The 16,155-nt window shown below is 38.3% G+C and overlaps 1 protein-coding gene across 50 annotated transcripts in view; it reads left to right on the forward strand.

Moving 5' to 3' along the window:
• Nucleotides 1-16,155, forward strand: part of CEP63 (centrosomal protein 63) — a 73,996-nt gene that overhangs the window by 466 nt on the left and 57,375 nt on the right. For 12 of the 50 annotated variants that reach the window (XR_015132386.1, XR_015132385.1, XR_015132384.1 and 9 more), the window contains exons 2-3: nt 10,173-10,241; nt 11,165-11,342. Coding sequence is in view for 21 of the 50 variants with exons in the window: in XM_086316264.1 (XP_086172390.1) it covers nt 10,198-10,241; nt 11,165-11,342 (222 nt within the window). In the remaining 29 variants the exon portion in view is untranslated. Of the gene's footprint in view, nt 266-932; nt 1,022-2,913; nt 2,952-10,172; nt 10,242-11,164; nt 11,343-15,316; nt 15,462-15,597; nt 15,669-16,155 lie in introns of those variants that run through there. The other 38 variants (XR_015132388.1, XR_015132387.1, XR_015132392.1 and 35 more) reach the window with 14 other exon arrangements.

Consider the following 16,155-nt stretch of genomic DNA (forward strand, 5'->3'; position numbering starts at 1 on the left):
GTGGCAGGCCTGTAACCGCATGTGTGAAAATCCAACAGGCGACGGGTGCCCGTGTCCGGAACCGGAGGCAGCCCTGGCTGCAGTGGGGCCGCAGACTGAGCGGCCGAATGGCCGGGGGCCGACTTCCTCAGCCACCCGCTGGCCTCCAGGCTTGCCTCCGCCGGCCCGGCTCCGCCCCGGCGCCCCGCCCCTCCTCGCCGCAAACGCTTCGCAGACCCGCGAAGCAAGATATGGCCTCTCACGGCGCGCAGTCCGGGCCAGCCAGGTGGTCAGCCCTTCCCCTGAGGCCGGCCGGCGGGAGGGCGGCGGGGTGGGCGAGCTGTTCCCCTTCTCCCAGCGGAGTCGGCAGCGAGTCAGTCTGCCACTTCTAGGGAGGTACCCCCGGCCCAGCCCTCCCGCCTGGGTTGCCTCATCTGGCTAGCTTCCTAGCCTTGTTGCGACTTAGGTTACTGAGGACAGGTGATAGCGCTTCATTTATGGGTGGGAATTTTAGCAAGTTTTTAAAAATAATTGACTTAAAAACCTTAATGTTCCAGAGGTACTAGGTAATGTGGCAGAAATCATGAAGGACAGAATTTGGGGAACCCTGAACTTATTGCTCCATAGAAATCATGGATGCGAAATAAATAGAAAAAAAGGGATGGGTCCATAGAACACTATAATCATGAACATATTTGAAAGCAGTAAACTTTAGGCTCATAATGTAGTTTTTACAACATCAGAGAGTAAAAGTGAGCTTGCTGTCAGCGACTCGTGTTCATTTACAGCGACTAAAGCACACGTATTGCGCAGAGTAGTTTTCCTTAAGCATTACAAACGGTTCCTTAAACCAGTGTTAACATTTTTTTTCTTCCTTTAATAAAACAGTACTGTAGGATTTGTGCCCTGTAGTTATACAGTTCCCCACATGCTTGCATTTAACTATTTTCTAGATACGAAGAGGAAACCATAAGGATCATTACACCTTACCTTCAAATATTTCTATACTGATCATAGCTGTAGCTTAATGATGTAATAAAGGGTATGTATTTTCTTATTTGAAATGTAGTATCATTAGGTTTTTATCTTGAGCTTCTTGCCTCTTGACTGTATCATCAGTGATCAGTATAGTAAGAACGACTGAAATTAAAATGGGCTAAATGTTTAGAAACATTCAGTTACACTACTCTTTAAAATGGATGTAGATTCAGGTTTTAACAATTATTGTAGTTGTTGTATGTATTAACTGTGTTGATGCCACTCGTCTTCCGTTAAAGGTAGAACGACTTTGGCCTTTCCCGTTGTCAGTTAAGGTAGTAGTGGTATTAGATGCTAACAGCATCAGAAGTCAACTTTATTAGAGCTTCCTACTTTTAAACGTATGTCAGCTTGTTTGAAATTCAGCTAAAACCGACACTGACCTGGGTTTCAGGAAATGAATTTTTGGTTTCTGTGTTACTTTAGATTTTTTTCTCTAAGAACTCAGATTGTGTTTTCAGCTTTACAAAACCACAGTTTTGTCATCACATCTATGAAAATTAGTAAAAATCCTATAGGCCCTGATGCTGGGAAAGATTGAGGGCAGAAAGAGAAGGGGTCAATGGAAGAGGATGAGATGGTTGGATGGCATCACTGACTCATTGGATGTAAGTTTGAGCAAACTCCAGGAGATAGTGAAGGATAGGGAAGCCTAGAGTGCTGTAGTCCATGGGGTTGGAAAGAGTTGGACATGACTTAGCGACTGAACAACATTGTCAGTATTCAGTCTGGGTTCAGATTTTCCCACCTGTCCCACATATGTGTTTTTAAAATCAGCTTGTTTGGATTAAAATCCCATAGAGATCCATGTGTTGCATTGAGTTGATATACTTTTTCAATCTTTTTCTGATCTTTTTTTTTTTTAAGATTTTTTTGCTTTGTTTTGATGAAGATCATTTTTAAAGTCTTTTGTTGAATTTATTACAACATTGCTTCTGTTTTATGTTTTGTTTTTTGGGGCACTTGGCATGTGGGATTTTAGCTTTCTGACCAGGGATGGAACCAGCAACCTCCTGCACTAGAAGGTCCTGTACTAGAAGGACCTCCAGGGAAGTCCCTCAGTCTTTTTTAATGTTACAATTTTGTTGCCTCCCTTTTTTCCCTTAACTTCTAGATTTAGTTGATTGCATCCAGATGCCATCTTTTAACTTGTACACCTATTCCCTTTATTTCCTTTAAAGGGAATAAACTGGTAGTGAGATCTAGACTTGCACAGCCCATACAGTAGGTGTCAACCACCTGTGGCTATTTAAATGAATTAAATAAAACAAAAAATTTCAGTTTTCTAGTTGCACTGGGCACATTTCAAGTGTCTAATCCGTCTATGGGGTCACACAGAGTCGGACACGACTGAAGCGACTTAGCAGCAGCAGCAGTAGCAGCAGCAGCAGCAATACACATATGCCAAATAGCTACTCTTCAAATGCTGTATATACAAAGTGTCTTCATAATTGCATAAAATTCTGTTGAACAGCACTGATCTAGAAGCTTGATCAGATTCAACCTTGACTCTTTTGGGGGAGGAGGCAGAAGAAGATTTCATTGTTGGTGCAAAATCCTTCAGTGAGGCACGTTATTTCTGAGTTTCTCTCTTTCTTAAGATTGAGCAGCATGGGTTCAGGTATTGTCAGCCCAATCCATTCATCATGAAATTATCCACGAACCATTCACTTAATGGTGAGATCCTTTCATGGATTTAAGTTGCTTATATCCATTATTGCATTAGGGGCTGCATTATAGTGATTTTCTGATTCCATCATTCCTTAGTATTATTAGCTGGAAATTTTTTATGAACTTTTTAACTCACCAGCTGTTTGATTACCCCACCAGCTATTTGAAATACAGTTTGTGCAAGAAAAGCAAGAAAAATGCTTAATTCTTTCCCTCTATTTTCAGAGCACAGTAATGAGTTGGTGGCCTAGCAACCTTCAAAGGTAACCATGAGGATTTTCTTTTTTTTTAATCATCATGAACTTATAGACTTGAATATATTTAAAGTTTCTCAACCTATTGCAGTCTTTTTTTTTTTTTTTTTGCATACTCAAGTTTTTGGCAAGTGGCAGCCTGTTTAAGTTGGCTCCTGTCCACTTTGATATGACCAGTGGTAGTCTTTGAGAGTTTCTTTATTTTCTTTTAAAACATGTTCCTGGCTCACTTATACATTTCTGGCCACCAGGCAGCCCTGGTTCGTTGAGGTGATTTGAGAGACAAGTCTGGGTGCTAGAGGTGCTCTAGGTTGGTCATTGGTTTTAGGATTTACAGTAGCCAAAGTTAGGAAATAGGTACATTTTAAAAACAAGAAACATACAGAATTCACACTGATATTGCCAATTTAATTTCATAGCTTTTTAAAAACACTTGATTTTATATTTTTTATATCTTTTTCTCTTTTGCTTATTAACATAGTTACTTTTTTCCTATATGTAATTCTTTCAAATTAAGAATACCAAATTTACTGTTAACTGTTTCCTGAATTTAGTTTAGGATTTCTTTGTAGTACTTTTTTGTCCTTAGTACCTACGCCACCTGAAATATATACAGTAAAGTTGTTGTGTTTTCAAAGCGTATGAAGCAATTTGTTACATGGTAAGGCTGCCAACTTGGTATCTAGTTGATAGTTTATTTCATTTCCAGTAATTTTCAATACTGCTTTTTTTCCCCTTCATTTGGATTTGTTTCATTATAAGTAAAACATTGGCATAGTGCCTATAAAACAAGTACCCGTTAAGGTCCATCCTGACAAGTTTAGCTTCCTGTTTTCTCTACCCTGACTATTTCCCTTTCTTATAGGTATCATATTTTCCAGTTTGGGGCTTGTCCTTATGTAAGAACAAATGCACTATATATTATATATCTATATACAATTTTATATGCTTAATGTATTTTGACAATTATGCATAACATGTAGTTTATATTTCTCTACTGTGAACAGGGTTAAACATCTTTTCATATGTTTATTTGGATTTCTCTTTCTGTGAACTCTTTGTTCTTATCTTCTGCCCATTTTTCTATAGATTTCTTTTTTCCCTTCAGTTTTTAGTAGTTTTAGTCTTTATGCATTTGGATAATTAACCCCTTGTGATAAAACTTTAAGTATTGTTGTCAGTTATCTTTCAGCTTTGCTTACAGCATTTTTACCATGTAAGATTGTATTTTTGTCTACTAAAGATTTCTTAGTCTTTGCCCTTATTCTTTCTGAATTTGGAGTCATAATTTAGACCATGTTTTAAAATTTCACTTTTATTTTGGGAGGTTTCTTTGATCTTTTATCTGATAATTTTGTCCCTTAAGTTTAAGTAGGAACCCTTCTGGGCATTTGTAAATGATACTGATTATTTATTGGAGCAGGTACAGTTTTTCAGTCATAGTATATCTGACACAGCCATAGATCTTTGTAATCACAGTAACACCAAGGTAGGTGAGGGACAAAACATTGTAATCCTCCTTTAAAATGAGACTTGATGAATAGACATATTCTTTTTTTTTTTTTCCTTTTATTGCTTTTTTTTTTTTTTGACATATTCTTTCTCTTAGGATTAATTCATAATTCCAACTAGATTTATTTTCTTTCTGTGTCCCATTTTTTGAATAATTTGATCTCAGGCACATACTTCTGGATATTTTTCCTGATCTATAAAGTGAAAAAGCTAAATTGGAGGCCTTCTGGTCCTTTCTAGCTCTTAAATTCCAATATGTTAATGAATTTCAAAGATTTGTCCGTTATTAGATACCTTCTTTGGATTCTTTTTCTCTAAGATTTAAAGTATGTTTTCCCAGCTTTCCAGACTTGATGAAAAAGCCTGTATTTCTTTTAAGCACCTTATTCTAGATTTCACTGATTTAAAACAGTCTTCATTCCAGTGGAGATTTTTAATTATAACTTTTGATTGTTGATGTCTTGGTCTAAATGCTGAAATGACTAAGCTTGTCCTGTGCCAATTATAGAGCTGCAAAGTTTCCATTTAACTACTTTAACATTTTATGTTAATGGCAAGGAATAACAGATTATGACACTAATTATTAGGTTGGTGCAAACATAATTGTGGTTTCAGACTAAATTTTAAATCATTATAACTAGGCTCAAGTGCATCTTTAGTAATCAAAATAGTGTGTTAAGTTGCTCAGTCATGTTTGAGTCTTTGCGACCCCATGGACTGCAGCCTGCCACAGTCCTCTGTCCTTGGGATTCTCCAGTCCATTGGAGTGGATTGCCATTCCCTTCTCCAGAGGATCTTCCCCACCCTAGGATCAAACCCATGTCTCTTATGTCTCCTCCATTGGTGGGCGGTTTCTTTACCACTAGCGCCACCTGGGAAGTCCAATCAAAATAGGAACTATTACAGTCAATATATTTTTGCCAACAACAAATAAGTTTGTTTATTCCTGTAGCATAAAAATTCATGCCTTGGGATTCCATGAATTCATGGAAAGCATTTTCTGCCACTGCGCTGGTTGTGGAAGCATTTTCCCTGCAAAAAGTTTTTAGGATGCTTGAAGATGTGGTAGTTGGTTGAGTCAGGTGAATATGGCGGATGAGGCAAAACTTTGTAGCCCAATTAGTTAAACTTTTGAAGTGTTGGTTGTGTGACACGTGGTCAGGTGTTGTCGTGGAGAGGAATTGGGCCCTTTCTGCTGACTAGTGCCAGCTGCAGGCATTGCAGTTTTTGGTGCATCTCATCAATTTGCTGAGCATTCTTCTCACACGTAATGGTTTCACTGGGATTCAGAAAGCTGTAGTGGATCAGACAGGCAGCAGACCACCAAACAGTGATCATGACCTGTTTTTGGTGCACATTTGGCTTTGGGAAGTGCTTTGGAGCTTCTTTGCAGTACAACCGCTGAGGTGGTGGTTGCCATTTATCCTATAACATCCACTTTTCATCGCACGTCACAGTCCGATTGAGAAATGATTCATTGTTGTTGTGTACAATAAGGGAAGGTGACATTTCAGGATGACAAATTTTTTTTTTTTTTTTTTGCAGTCAGCTCATGTGGCACCCACTTACTGAGGTTTTTCACCTTTCCAATTTGCTTCAAATGCCAAACGACTATAGAATGATTGATGCTGAGTTCTTCAGCAGCTTCTTCTGTAGCTGTAAGAGGATCAGCTTCAGTGATCCTTTCACTTGATTGTTGTCAACTTCCGATGGCTGGCCACTATGCTTCTCATTTTCAGGCCTCTCGTCTCCTTTGGAAAACTTCTTGAACCACCATTGCACTGTACATTCATTAGCAGTTCCTGGGCCAAATGCATTGTTGATATCGTGAGTTGTCTCTGCTACTTTATGACCCATTTTGAACTCAAGAAAATTGTTCAAATTTACTTTTTGTCTAACATCATTTCCCTAGTCTAAAATAAATATAAAATAAATAGCAAGTAATAAGTCATTAGCAAAAAAATATAAAGCTAGAAATGTGCATTAAAATGATATATAACATAACCACATTTATATAAAAATGTATTCCAACATCAAACGGCAAAGTTTGACAATGCAAACCCATAATTACTTTTGCACCAACATAATACTTAAAATTGTATTTATTTTGGACAAAGAATAAACTTTATATAATTATTGCATGGAACAGGCCAAAAAGGAAAGCAGAGTAATGTACTGCATGCAGCTGAATGAGGGTCAGATTGTTAGGAAAGGAGTCTGTGATATAGCTGCGAGAGAAACTCAGAAAAGTACATAGAAATGAGTTCTTGCTTTTTACCTGATCCTCAGGAAGGAGAAGGGATGGTGTTTGTTAGCTGCTCAAGAAGATGGTGAAAGTATTTTTTAAAAAACATCATATATTAGATTATTTTCTGTAGCAAATGTTACTTATCTTCCCTATATCACCCCCACCTTTTGTTTAAAACAGATCTCATTGTCTTAGACCATGATTTTACTTTCTGAAATGGGCTATGTTCACTGTTGTGCTGCTGCCCTCTGGTGTCCGTGGTGGTGGTGTCACAGTTCAGTCTGTATTTCTTCCTGTGTCCAGACTTTTCAGTTTGGTTTCATTTTGTTTATATCAGGAAGATATTATTAAATCAGAAGATATGCTGATGTATTTTAAGACCTGGAATACTGTAAAATATATAAAGATCACATATTGGCTGGAGCTTAGGAGTCACACTGCCTAGGTTGGAGTCCTGGGACTGTGGTTTGTAGTTTACCATAGTCAAGTTAACCTTTCAAGCCTCGGTTTCCTCAAAATGATAGTATGTATCTTTTATGATTGTTATGAAGATTGAATTAGACAGTATAGACAAGGCAGAACAGTTGAGCATTCAGTGACTTTTAGCTTCTCACTGGACATGAATTTGAGTAACTCCTGAAACTAACGGAGGACAGAGGAGCTTGGCATGCTATAGTCCATGGTGTCAGACACAACTTAGCGACTGAACAACAACAAAATAAATATTGCTAATTATTAAATAATGTCATCCAGAAAATATATTGTGTATTATGTTACTAAATCTAAATATCCACATAGAGTTGTCAAGAGCATGGTACTTACAGTATATATGTGTTTGACCATTAGAATCCCTTTAAAAACTGGAAAAAATTTTGGAGACTATATAGGTCATGCCCCTTCATAAAGAAAGAAAGTGAAGTCCAAGGACACAAAGCTAGTTAGTTGCAGAGTAAGACTCTGTCCTGGATCTTCATCTGCCTAGTACTGTCTGAACTGTGTACTGCCTTTCAGTTCCCTGCAGTGGAGCAAAGCAGAATCTTTGTCTTGTTGTAATTGACTGTATCATTGTTTGAAAGACAGTGGAATAGAACATGAAAACCTTTAACTTTTTATTTTGTCTAATTTTGGTATAATAAAAATGATAAACCAACTAGAAAGAAATCCTCTCTGCCATATTTATGCGTGAATAGTTATTTAATACTCCTGATAGTAACTTTAGAAATAAGTGCAGATAATGTGCCGTGGTTGTATTTTCCAGTCTTCTTCTTCTCCTGTGTTTGCAGGATACCCTATGCATGTCTGTATCACTGTATTTATCACTTTAGGGGAACAATTTAGTAAATTTTTTTCTTTCCCATACTGGACTATTAATTCCTTGAAAAGGGCTATTTCAGTTTCAATACTGTATATCTAGTGGTTAGTTCAGTTCCATTCAGTTCAGTTGCTCAGTCGTATCCGACTCTTTGCGACCCCGTGAACCGCAGCACACCAGGCCTCCCTGTCCATCACCAACTCATGGAGTCTACCCAAACCCATGTCCATTGTGTAAGTGATGCCATCCAACCATATCATCCTCTGTCATCCCCTTCTCCTCCTGCCCTCAATCTTTCCCAGCATCAGGGTCTTTTCTGATGAGTCAGCTTTCCGCATCAGGTGGCCAAAGTATTGGAGTTTCAGCTTCAACATCAGTCCCTCCAATGAACACCCAGGACTAATCTTCTTTAGGATGGACTGGATGGATCTCCTTGCAGTCCAAGGGACTCTCAAGAGTCTTCTCCAACACCACATTTCAAAAGCATCAATTCTGCATTCAGCTTTCTTTATAAGTCCAACTCTCACATCCATAACATGACTACTGGAAAAACCATAGCCTTGACTAGATGGACCTTTGTTGGCAAAGTAATGTCTCTGCTTTTTAATATGCTGTCTAGGTTGGTCATAACTTTCCTTCCAAGGAGCAAGCGTCTTTTAATTTCATGGCTGCAATCACCATCCGCAGTGATTTTGGAGCCCAGAAAAATAAAAGTCAGCCGCTGTTTGCACTGTTTTCCCATCTATTTGCCATGAAGTGATGGGACCAGATGCCATACTCTTAGTTTTCTGAATGTTGAGCTTTAAGCCAACTTTTTCACTCTCTTCTTTCACTTTCATCAAGAGCCTCTTTAGTTCTTCACTTTCTGCCATAAGGGTGGTGTCATCTGCATATCTGAGGTTATTGATATTTCTCCCAGCAATCTTGATTCCAGCTTGTGCTTCTTCCAGCCCAGCGTTTCTCATGATGTACTCTGCATATAAGTTAAATAAGCAGGGTGACAATATACAGCCTTGACGTACTCCTTTTCCTATTTGGAACCAGTCTGTTGTTCCATGTCCAGTTCTAACTGTTGCTTCCTGACCTGCATACAGGTTTCTCAAGAGGCAGGTCAAGTCCTCTTAGAGCAATATAATTTGAAGAGGATTCAGAGTTGAGCCTCTGAATGTTGAAGGAAGAAAGCAGTTCTTCAGGAATGAGTAGTGGTTTGACACATGAACATTCTGAAGATTTGTGATAAGTGAGAAACTTACAGCAGTTACTGTTCTTTGGCATATCCAGATTTAAGGGCGGTCTTTCTCGTCTCATCTGCCTTTCTTTATGGTGTGTCTTTCTCTTTCTGTGATAGTCTGTTCTGTCTCCCTTCCCTTCTTTCTTTGCTAGATTCTTTTCAGTTCTCCAGCTATAGACCAGTTTGTACGGGGGGCTAGGTAAAAAAGGGAGGGGAATTGAGATAAGCCAGCCGAGAGCATTCAGCGCAGATCAGGTTGAAATGCCACACTAAGCCCTGGAGCTGCGGGTGTAAATAAAACTGATTTTCTGCCCTTGAGGGTGGAATAGTAAGGGAAAAGGGTGGGAAAAAAGACATTTCCAGTGTGATGTAACTCCAGTGAAATGACCTGTTAAGGACTAAGAACAATGAAGTGCAGAGGAAGGAGGTCAGTAGTCGCCTCTTAGGGGATGGAAGCTGTTCTAGGAGCTTCATGGGCCTGTCATCTAGAGTTGAATAGGAGCTCCCATGATGGACCAGTAAGTTCAAGCACAGAACATTTACCTTTTAACACTGTCTCTTTAAAGAAGCTCACTTTTCCTCTGACCTCTGGATTTGTTAGTGTCTGTGTCCCTCTGCTGCTAGCACCCACTTCCACCCAGACCTGCTCTTACGTGAGAAAGTAGGGGTGCCACAATAAGGCATTTGATTTTAGTCCTGCGGGGAAGTGTCAGTGGCAGTGCAGATCATTGGAAGTTATTTTGAAGTGTGTTTGTTTCTGCTATTTCTTGAAGGGATATTCCTTGACTCTTCTACAGTTATCCTAAGGAGTGCTACATTTTCTCATTGTTAATTTGTATGCTTTCATTCACATTCTTAAGTTTGTAAGTTGGAATGTTGCAACATAAAAAATGAGTTTTCTCCTGACTGATTTTTTTGCTTTCCCAGTTGCCAAAACAAAGGAGATTTGGCGATGGAGGCTTTGTTGGAAGGAATACAAAATCGGGGGCATGATGGGTAAGTTTGCTTTTGACCCTAAGTTTCTCACTGAGTTTAAAAAGCATGTCTGAGTTACGCCTCTGACCATTTTGTGCTTTGGGCACAGAAGCAGAAATGTGAACAAAATCTAGGCTGATCATGTCATGTTTGTGGACAGCATGTCTCCTTGGGGTGTTTCCCTCATCTCAGCAGTGTGAAGCTGGATATTTTCTGTCAACCCACTTTACATTTTCGACTTTTAAAAAACAAAAGGATTTTGTGACACTAAGAGCAAATGATTTTTTTTTTTTTTTTAAATATTTAAGCCTTAGTAGTTATTTCTCTGTGGCCATTCCTAGAAACCTCTTTGAATCCAATACATTTGTGTCCACTTGTGTTTTTACCTTTGTAATATCTGACATCTCCTGAAATATTGAAGGACATCAGTAAGTTTACAGGAAGATAGATTGTAGTAAGTTGCTTATAATAAGTTGGAAAGAAGTAGTTGAAATAAATTTGGCTCAAGGAAGAATTTCTTAAGACAGTTCTTAAAGTTGTATTGTCATTTTTCTACTTGTTTCCAAAGATTTTTATTTGCTTGGCTAGCTGAGAATATGACGTATGCTTGCCTGGATTCTTCGGAAAGCTTCCCTGAAATGTTAAAGATGAGATAGTTGTTGGTTGTGGAAGTCTCACTCCCAAACCAGACTTCCATCAGTCTGTGTTTGGCCACATGATGTAGGCTTTAGGTTGGCTGCTGGAGGAAGACTGTTCTGTGGAATAGCTGATCACCTTATGTGCCTTAAAGGGAAAAGCTCAGAGATCCTGTTTTTTACTTCTGATTATTTGTTGACATTGTTCCACCTTAGGTAGGTTTACATTTGCTCTGTTTTTACCTGTGAAAGATGAAAAGCCACTTGGAGATATGTTCTGTGTTCTTAAGGGTCTGTTCTTATTTATAGGGGATTTTTGACATCCTGTGAAGCAGAACTGCAGGAGCTCATGAAACAGATTGACATAATGGTAGCTCATAAAAAATCTGAATGGGAAGGACAGACACACGCTCTAGAAACTTGCTTGGACATCCGTGAACGGGAACTTAAGGCTCTCAGGAGTCAGTTGGATTTGAAACACAAAGAGGTAATGCAGACGATTTGCTGCTCTTATTGATATTTTCACTTTGCCTTTTATTAGGTTGGTGCAAACGTAACTGTGGTTTCAGACCGTGAATTTTAAATCATTATTCAGTTCAGTTCAGTCACTCAGTCGTGTTTGACTCTTCGCGACCCCATGAACCGTGGCACGCCAGGCCTCCCTGTCCATCACCAACTCCTGGAGTTCACCCAAACCCATGTCCGTCGAGTCAGTGATGCCATCCAACCGTCTCATCCTCTGTCGTCCCCTTCTCCTCCTGCCCTCAATCTTTCCCAGCATCGGGGTCTTTTCAAATGAGTCAGCTCTTCGCATCGGTGGCCAAAGTATTGGAGTTTCAGCTTCAACATCAGTCCCTCCAATGAACACCCAGGACTGATCTCCTTTAGGATGGACTGGTTGGATCTCCTTGTAGTTCAAGGGACTTTCAAGAGTCTTCTCCAACACCACAGTTCAAAAGTATCAATTCTTCTGCATTCAGCTTTCTTTATAGTCCAACTCTCACATCCATAACATGACCACTGGAAAAACCATAACCTTAGCTAGATGGACCTTTGTTGGCAAAGTAATGTCTCTGCTTTTTATTATAATTATGCTCAAACACATCTTTATTAATCAAAATGGGAACCATTATATTCAGCACATTTTTGCCAATAAGAAAGAAGTTTGTTCCTGTAGCATAAAGATCCCTGCCTTGGGATTCCATGGACTCTTGGAAAGCATTTCTGCCTCCTGCTAGTTGTGAAAGTGTGTTCACTGAAAAAAGTTGTTAAGGTGCTTGAAAAAGTGGTAGTTGGCGAGAGGTTGGCTAAATACCGCAGATGAAACAAGACTTCGTAGCCCAAGTCATTCAACTTTTGAAGTGTTGGTTGTGTGATGTGCGGTGGGGCATTGTCGTGGAGAAAAATTGGGACCTTTCTGTTGACCAATGTTGGCTGCAGATGTGGCAGTTTTTGGTGCATCTCCTCAATTTGCAGAGCATACTTGTAGATGGAATGGTTTTGCCAGGATTCAGAAAGCTGTAGTGGATCAGATGGGCCGCAGACGAACATACAGTGACCACAACCCTTTTTTTTGGTGTGTTTGGCCTTGGAAAGTGCTTTGGGGCTTCTTTGTGGTCCAGTCACTCAGCTGGTTGTCTCTGGTTGTCATGTGAAATCCACTTTTTGTTCCATGTCACAATCAGGTCAAGAAATAGTTCATTGTTGTTGGGATTTTTTTGATTTGTGGTCAGCTCATGAGGTACCTACTTATCAAACTTTTTCACCTTTCCAATTTGCTTCAAATGTCAGATGACTGTAGAATGGTCAACACTGGGTTCTTTGGCAGCTTCTCATCTAGTTCTAAGAGGATCAGCTTCGACAATCCTCTCGGTTGTTGTTAGCTTCTTACTGCTGGTCACTGTGCTCCTCATCTTTAAAGTTCTTATCTTCTTTGCAAAACTTCTTGAACCGCCACTTCATTGTAAGTACATTAGCAATTACTGGACCAAATGTGTTGTTGATGTTGCAAATTGTCTCCACGGCTTTATAACCCATTTGGAACTCAAATAAGAAAATTGTTCAAATTTGCTTTTTGTCTAGCATTATTTCCATAGACTAAAGATAAAATAAATAGCAAGTAATAAGTCATTAGCAAAGAAATATAAAGTGAAAAATGTGCATTAAAATGATGTATAACAATCACACTTAAGAATGCATTCCAATATCAAATGGCAGAGTTCAACAATGCAAAACTGCAATTACTTTTGCGCCAGCCTAGTATGTTTCTTATATATTTGTTGAAGAAAGCATTTAAGTTTTTTTAAACTCAGTTTATTAAAACAAAACACCGATCACTCATTTTTTCCACCCTCTGATCCAAGTTTTGCCTCTTGTAGCCACCAATGTGTTTTCTTTATCTATGAGCTCATTTTTTGTTTGTTTTTGTAGATTCTACATGTAAGAGAGATCAGACAGTATTTGAGTATCTGTCTTTCTTTGTCTGAATTACTTCATTTAGTGTAATGCCCTCAAGGTCCACCCATGCTGTGGCAAGTGGCAACTTTTTTGTTTTTTATGGCTGAATAATATTCTTTATATATACACATATCCCATGATTTCTTTATCTATTCATTCATCAGTAAATACTGAGGTTGTTTCCACATCTTTGTATTATAAATAATTCTACAGTGAACACGAGGATGCATGTATCTTTTTGAATTAGTGTTTTTTAATTTTCTTCAGATAAATACTCAGAAGTGAAATTACTAGATTGTATGGAAGAGTTGACTCATTGGAAAAGACTCTGATGCTGGGAGGGATTGGGGGCAGGTGGAGAAGGGGACGACAGAGGATGAGATGGCTGGATGGCATCACTGACTCGATGGACGTGAGTCTGAGTGAACTCTGGGAGTTGGTGATGGACAGGGAGGCCTGGCGTGCTTCGATTCATGGGGTTGCAAAGAGTTGGACACGACTGAGCGACTGATCTGATGGTAGTTCTATTTTTAATTTTTTGAGGAATCTCTGTATTATTTTCCATAATGGTTGCGTGAGCGTAAGTGTTTGCAAACAGTGCACAAGGTTTCCCTTTTTGTCTGCGTCCTTGCCAATACTTGTTATTTGTTGTCTTTTTGATACTAGCCATTCTGCAAGGTTTGAGTTGCTCTCTCATTGTGGTTTTGATTTTCATTTCCCTGATGATTAGTGATGTTGACCATCTTTTCATGTCCCTGTTAGTTATCTGTATGTCTCCTTTGGAAAAATGTCTATTTGGATCTTTTGCCCATTTTTTCATTGGATGTTTTTTTTTTGTTTTTGAATTTTTTCATTGGATGTGTTTTTTTGCTTTTGAATTGTGTAAGTTCATTGTGTGTTTTGGGTGTCAACCCTCTGTCAGTTACTAATGTGCAAATATTTTCTCCCATTCAGTAGGTTGCCTTTTTCATGTTGTTGATGGTTTCCTTTGCTGTGCAGAAGCTTTTTAGTTTGATGCAGTCACACTTGTGTATTTTCCCTTTTGCTGCTTTTACTTTTTTTACTTTTGCTTTTGGTACAGATTCAAAATATTATCACTAAGACCTATATCAAGGAGCTTACTGCCTATGTTTTCTTCTAGGAGTTTTATGGTTTCAGGTCTTAATGTTCAAGTCTTTAATCCATCTTGAGTTAACTTTGTGAATGGTGTAAGATAGTGGTTTAGCTTCATTCTCTTGCATGTGACTGTCCAGTTTACCTAACATTATTTATTGAAACTGTCTTTCCCCATTGTATATTCTTGGTTTGTTTGTCATAAATTAATTGACCATATATATGTGGGTTTATTTCTGGGCTCTCTTTTCTGTTCTATGGATCTAAGTCTCTGATTTTATGCCCATAAAACTTTACTGTTTGCATGTAATAATAGCCTTATAATATACTTGGAAGTTAGGGACCATGGTGCCTCCAGCTTTGTTCTTTCTCAAGATTGCTTTGACTGTTCAGTTCCATACAAATGTTAGGATTTTTTTTGTTTGTTTTATTTATGTGAGAAATGCCATTAGAATTTTGATATCTACTGCACTGAAGTTGTAGATTGCTTTGGATAGTAGTGCCATTTTAACAATAGTGATTCTTTCAGTCTTTCATCTTTCCATTTATTTGTGTCTTTTTCAATTTCTTTTGCTAACATTTTGTAGTTTTCAGTATACACGTATTTCACCTTGTTGGTTAAATTTACTCCTAGGTGGTTTACTATTTTTATGCAGTTGTAAATGGGATTATTGTCTTCAATTTCTCTTTCTGATAGCTTGTTATTAAACACAATAGATTTTTAAATTGATTTTGTATCCTGTAGTATTACTGAAATCATTTATTAGTTCTGTTGGTTTGTGATGGAGTCTGCGGTTTCCTAGCTACGTTCATGTCATCTGCAAACAGTGACAGTATTGCTTCTTCCTTTCCAATTTGAATGCCTCTTCTTTCTTTTTCTTGCCTAACTAGTCTGGCTGCAGCTTCCAATACTCGGTTGAAGAAAAGTGGTGAAGTGAGCATCCTTGTATTATACCTGATCTTAGAGGAAAAGCTTCAGGATTTTCAACATTGAGTATGTTAGCTGCATGTTTGTCATGTGTGCCATTATGTTAAGGTATGTTTCCTCCGTACTAGCTTTGTTGAGAGATTTGAGATTTTTATCGTAAATGAGCGTATTTGAGTTTTGTCAAATATTTTTTATGCATCTATTGAGATGATCATAGCATTTTTGTCTTCATTTTGTTATATAGTGTATCACATTGACTGATTTACAGTTGTTGGACCATTCCTGCATCTCTGAAATAAATCTCACTTGATAATGGTATGTGATCCTTTTAATGTATTGCTGAATATTTTGTTGAGAATTTTTGTATCTATGTTCCTCAGGGATATTAGTCTGTAAAAAAAAATTTTTTTTTTTGTAGTACTTTTGTCTGGTTTTGGTGCAGGGTAATACCACCCTCATAAATTGTGTTTCATCCCCCTCTTATATTTTTTGGAAGAATTTGAAGAAGATTGATATTGATTCTTCTTTGAATGTTTCATAGAATTCACCAGTGAAGCCATTTGGTCCTGGACTTTCATTTGTTGAGAGTTTTTGATTACTGATTCAATCTGATTGCTAGTGATTGGTCTATTCAGACTTTCTGTTTCATCGTCATTTAGTCTTTGAGCATATACGTTTGTAGGAGTTTATCCATTTCTTCTGGTTTGTCTAATTTGTATGCATATTATTGTTCATAGTAGTCTGTATGATCCTTTGCATTTCTGTGGTATCACTTGTAATATCTCCTCTTTCATTTTTGACT

The sequence above is a fragment of the Bos grunniens genome, chromosome 1 (genome assembly GCF_055505025.1).
Source record: "Bos grunniens cultivar Pamir isolate PY7600 chromosome 1, Bosgru_T2T1.0, whole genome shotgun sequence".
NCBI classification, from domain to species: domain Eukaryota; kingdom Metazoa; phylum Chordata; class Mammalia; order Artiodactyla; family Bovidae; genus Bos; species Bos grunniens.